This window comes from Lathyrus oleraceus, chromosome 4, assembly GCF_024323335.1.
Source record: "Lathyrus oleraceus cultivar Zhongwan6 chromosome 4, CAAS_Psat_ZW6_1.0, whole genome shotgun sequence".
Lineage (NCBI taxonomy): Eukaryota > Viridiplantae > Streptophyta > Magnoliopsida > Fabales > Fabaceae > Lathyrus > Lathyrus oleraceus.
Window position 1 is genome coordinate 169993267 of NC_066582.1, and position 5971 is coordinate 169999237.

Here is a 5971-nt window from a genome sequence, read left to right on the forward strand (position 1 = left end):
GCACCCGGAAAGTCCACACCCCATATATTCGAGACACTATGTCCTATGATGAATCTATAAGCCCAAAAATGTCCTCCTTCTACTAATGTAAAATTAGGACAGCGTCATTGTAATTGCCCATATTAGAAAACTTTCACTCACACTAATGGCCACCATTTGATTCCCACTACCTTCAATAAGTAAGATACTAGGAACCCAAACAAAACAAACAAATACAAAAATTAAAGTTGTGGCCCTATATTGTAAGGACCCCACCCAAATCAAAAATAAAATTCACCCCTCTAACAAATCCAAACGGATATTCTGATTCACCCATAACTCACACAACAACATATATATCCCATTCTCAATATTCAGATTTTCCAGAATATATCTCAAAACGGTAGTAATAATTATAAAAAAAAATAAAAATTAATAAAGAAAATTAAAAAGAGGGATATACTATTCTTGTTCCTTTACAATCAAAATGCACATCTCTCATTACTGATATGACATGACATGAAATGAAATCACATGTCCCTCGCTACAACTAAAAAAAGAAAATCTAAACTTTCATGATTTTTCCCACTTTTTTTGTTCTAAAAGAAAAACTATTTGGTTCATCTAATTTCTAGTTAAGTTAGAACTTAAACCTTAAAACTCTCTAGGATCAACAAAAATGGAAAATCCAGGTGGCGATTTAGTCCAATCACCAACAGAACCATCACTATAATCTTCCCCAAGTCTCTTAATACACCACAAATCCTCTTCGCAAGACAAAACCTTCCAGTGAGGAATCGCAAACCGAAGAGGCTCGCAGCTAGAAACCTCCGTAGCAACCGCACTACAACCATTTTCCAAAGCAAGATTATGAGCAAAACCACACAATGATTTCACCATCTTCAATGCTTCAGGACCTTCCCCACCAATTCCATACATTAAATGAAACCCAAACGGTTCAAAAAAGTTCGGAATCGAAGGTAACCGTAGCCACGGAAAAGCCTTGTCTATCACGCGAGTTGTTTTAGCCAACACGCGTCTCACGCGCGACGCGCCTTTCACTTCAAGGGTAAACAAGTCTTTACAGTTCCAAACACTGACTAAAGCCCATGAACCCGGTGGATCCATTAAAAATGCTTCCGGCCCGGCCCAATTATCAGGCCCATAGTTTCCATCAGACGGAACAGCGAGAAAAGTTCCGAGAGTGAGTTTGTTTTTCAAAACAGAATCAATGTCACGAGGAAAAAACTCGGTGGTGGAGAATTTGTTACGGTAAATCGATTCGGCGTCGTTTGGTGTAAGCTTCATAATGGTTACCTTCGACGACGACGTTTTTACACGGTGCGCGAAAACGGGGTTCACGAGGATTGACGGTGTACGAAACTTTGCGTAACCGCATTTGTCGGTGAAAAGTTTTACTGATGCAACGTTGTCGTTTTCCGTTGCCATGTATGAATACTCAGCACCATTCTCTCTGAACCATTCTTCCATTTTTTGTACCAGTTTCAACCCTACCCCCATTCTTCTGTGATTCGGCGAAACTCGGAGGCCTAACACGTACGCGAGTTTCGTAAACACAGGGACATGATTGGAATTTGATTCAGAGCTCTTCGTGTTCTTCGTTTGTCTTATGATCTTCTTTCCGCATGTAACGGTTTTGATGCAACCTCGTATCATTCCGACTGTCTCATTGCCTACTTCAGCTATCTGAAATATAAAGTAGGAAATTTAATATCAATTTATTCTATTATATTATTTTAATATTTATCAACATAATGTATAGATATATTATATAGTATGTTATTTAACATACCAGCATAAGGTAAGTTGGTGAGTTGCGGACCCTGCAAATAGGGTCACCGTGCAAGTCGGTGAAGAGAGAAAGTTTTCCACTGGGACCAACTTCACATATTTTTTCAACGGCTTCAACACTTTCTCTATCTTTATTTGGATCAAACTCTCTCACACTAACAACCACCGCACTACTCAAAATTTCTTCACCCATTTCTCAGTAGAAAGAAGAATAAAAAAGTTTGATTGGAAGTGAAAGAGTACTAGTGAGATAGAAGTGAAAGAAGTGAAGGAAGGGTTTGGGTTTATATAGAGGGGAGTGATGATGAATGAACAATATCAAAGTGAGGAAAAGAAATCGCAGCTTTTTCGAGGCTTGGCAATATTGAGAAAGTAACCTAGATTTATTAATAAGTAGAAAGAGGCTTGTACTAAAAGGAGAGTTTGTTTTGAATGTGATCACTGTCTCAAGGGATTTATAGAGAAAAAAAGAAAACTAAAAAACAAAAGCCAACAACTAATGAAAAAGAAGATATGGAAAAAAAGTTTTATATATAGGCTATAAATTGAATGAGTTGATCATCTCATAATAGGTTGTGTGAGGTATACATCAAAATCCTCCTCTTGTGAGAGAACCTTTAAATACTACATGATCTTTTCAGCTTTTTGTGTGGAGTTATTTTATAAAAAAATCTGTTTCTCTCTCTGTGCAGAATCCATACCACTTCTTGTATTTAATAAATTAAAAATCTTTTAGTAGAATATGTGTCTTTATCTGTTCTCCTTTCCTTTATTTGGTTCACTTTTTAGCTTTCTCTCACTAGCTATTCTAAAGTATTTCCTCTATTAATAATAATGATGAATGAAATTAAATAAAAGCAATAATGATCGGAAAAACATAAAGTAAAGGAAAGAGGAAATGGCGGCTATATGGCTGCGCGGTTGTGTGGAGATGTTAAATTGAATTAAATTATAATGATTACTGGTAAAGTCCTGCCATCTTCCCTAAGTTTATAATCATTACCTTTTTTATACTCACACTCTCCTTTATGGTCACTACTCATGTGGGATGGTGTATGCACACGCATATTTCATGTGAAAATGGGATGATAATCACATGAATTATGAATACATCTAAGTAACTACTCATTTTCCATTTTAGTTATCTTTAGGTAGTTTAGATACCCTTTTGTTTAGTGTTTTATGGATATGATTTGTCTATTTACTGGCTTTTGATTTTTAATATAAAATAATTTTTGAAGAAATATGAAAATTGAAAAGTTTTTAATTATAATATTGAATTTATTCCTTATTGATATATTAAATGTAATATAAATAAATGGGTATTTAAAAAGGTTGCTTATATGATTATAAATTAAAGTAATGTTCATTAACTTTCAGATGTTATTTATGCCATGTGGCTTTAGAATATGGATTAAAGAATTTAATGTAAAGATATTTGTGTTAAAAATTGTGTATATAAATTTTAAAAAGTTGAAATATTAATTTTTGACTTATTTATTTGATTTTGTATTTTTATGACACAAGTTAACCAAACTTTTATTTATACAAATGTGTTATTTAAAAATAAAATTAATTAATATTTTTTAAATATTTAGTATTAATTGCTCAAAAGAAGTAAATAGTTATGGTATATCAATAAAAAATAATTAATCTTTTATAAGAGTTTTGTTGTCAATATGGATTATCTTCGCTTTTGAGAAAGTAATCTTGCAAATAAGTGTAGAGGGTGTTTATGTTTTATAAAAAAAAATTAATACAATTAAAATTTTGAAAAAAAAAATATAAAAAGTAATTGATGATGCATTGCAATTGTATATACAAATTTTTTATATTGTATAAATTTTTATTTATTAATTTAATCACAATTGTGATATAATGTGTTTTCATGCTCGAAATTTAAATTAAAAATAAAGCAATAATCTCTTCAATTTTAAAGTTAAATCAAAATATAATCAATCATTAATCAATTATTTTTATAACATGATAATGTTTAAATTTTAAAATGATTTAATTTACAATTAAAAAATACATATGTACTGATTCCAATTATTTATTAACTCTTTCATTGGTATATACTACTACTAGTACTAGTAGTTCCTATACTATGTAAATAATAATTTTATATAATTTTCATTTTTGTGAAAATCTATTTAGACACCCCATTGCTCCATTGGTGATGCGGGTGTAAGAAGATGATGCAGCAGAACATAAACCTCGGCGTGATTATGACCATACCGTGTGCATGATTTCCGGGTGGATGAATAGAGGATGTTAAATCAAACCGCAAAGAGTCGAGTTTTCTTATCTCTTGAGACTGTGTTACTACATGTGGTCATGTGCTACAAATATGACACTGTACGGTTGTGAAACCACTCCTGTCTAATCATTTACTCAGCTTTTTAGTTTTCTGCTTTTACCACTTCTTAAATTAACTTTCTCTTCACAAAATTACTCTCTCACACTCAACTAATTACTGTGTAAAAGAGTACTTGGAGAATCTTTGATTTTATTTATGGTAAAAAAAAACTATTTTATTTTTGATAAAAAAAAACTACTCCTATCAATTTGAAATTTTTTACCTTAACTATAGCAGAACTAGTAATAATTACTATAGTTTAAAAAATAATTATAAATATACTATTACAAATGTTTATATATTTCTTATGTTTTTTAATATAAAAATTAATATTTTTATAATTTATGAGAAAATTATAATATATTTTTTAAAATAAAAAATAAGATAAATGTTTTAGTTTTATGTCATTTAGAAGGATCTAAATTCAAATTTGATCTAAGATATTATTTATTTCTATTTTTATTATTTTATTTCTTCGTGTCAAGAAATTATTAATGATAAATAATTATTAAATTAATCATGAATAAAAATAAAAATTTTATAAAATTTATTAAAATATAACTATATTTCAATTCACATAGCAAACTAAAATTAGTTAAGATTACTAACATTTTTTTTGGTTACATAAAGTTTTAATTACTAACATTTGATATTCAAAGTAATTAAAATTTTATTATATATATTATTTAAATTTTAATGGATACAATATCATTTCATATGTAACAATTTTGACAAATTTAGTCAAGAAAACATAATAATATCTCTTTAATCAAGAACTTAGACTCTAAATGACATTTAAATTTTGTAGCATTTTTAAATATTTGACACATCAAAATAAAAATTCCACAAAATTTACCAATATACAACTTATATACAATGTTTCTCATACTCTTAATTAAAAAATTGTTTGGGAAAATTGTTTCACTAAGGAGCATTCAAAGATGTGAGATCAACGTGACACTATTAAGACCAATGTTTAAAAAATTATTTGGTAGCTAACTACTCACATTTACTACATTTTCAATAAAAATAAGTGAATTATAAAAGAAAGATGATTGTAAAATTGTAATAGAAAAAGAAACCTCAAAAATAGTATAGCATAAATAATTAAATTTATATAGTTTATTTGGATCAATATTGTTTTTCGTATTAAAATTTTATGATAAAAAATTCAAAATATTTGAATAATTTGTAATTCTTTTTAAATTTTATTATAAGAAATGCATAGATTATCTATATTGTCACCGTATATAAAAAAAATTAAAAAATAAAATGTAGAGGCAAATTTTCTATTAAAAATATATAATAAGTGTAAAATCTTAAAATGATAGTTAATAAAAATAGAGTAATAAACATAACATTTTTTTATAATAGTTTAAAATACATATAAATTGTATGATCATATGGTCTTAAATGCATTAGTAATTTATGCATTTAAAATTGTATGATAATACAACTTTACGAAAATAAAACTAGTGTATAATTATATATTTTTTAATTTTGATTAATTATGAAATATTAATTAGATTATTAATGAACTTTAATACTAGTGAACCAAATTTAATATAAACAAATAGGGTGAAAAAAATTTATAGATTAAGAATGAAAATGTAGAGACAAAATTATAATAAGAAAATGAAAAGTTATAAAATATAGTACTAAGGAGCATTCAAAGATGTGAGATCAACGTGAGACTATTCACATTGTAAGATCAATGTTTAAAAACTTATTTGGTTACAGTTACTACATTTTCAATAAAAATAAGTGAATTATAAAAGAGAGATAATTGTAAAATTGTAATAGAAAAAGAAACCTCAGAAA

General features: G+C 28.2%; 1 protein-coding gene across 1 annotated transcript; it reads right to left on the bottom strand.

Annotated features, from left to right (window-relative positions):
• Positions 1 to 424: 424 nt before the first annotated feature.
• On the bottom strand, positions 425 to 2379 carry LOC127074367 (probable N-acetyltransferase HLS1). Its single transcript, XM_051015676.1, has 2 exons — positions 1793 to 2379; positions 425 to 1686 (listed from the first exon to the last, which is right to left on the bottom strand). Exons 1-2 carry the CDS (start codon positions 1982 to 1984, stop codon positions 634 to 636), a joined length of 1245 nt encoding a protein of 414 aa, XP_050871633.1. The 5' UTR covers positions 1985 to 2379; the 3' UTR covers positions 425 to 633.
• Between the last annotated feature and the right edge of the window lie 3592 nt (positions 2380 to 5971).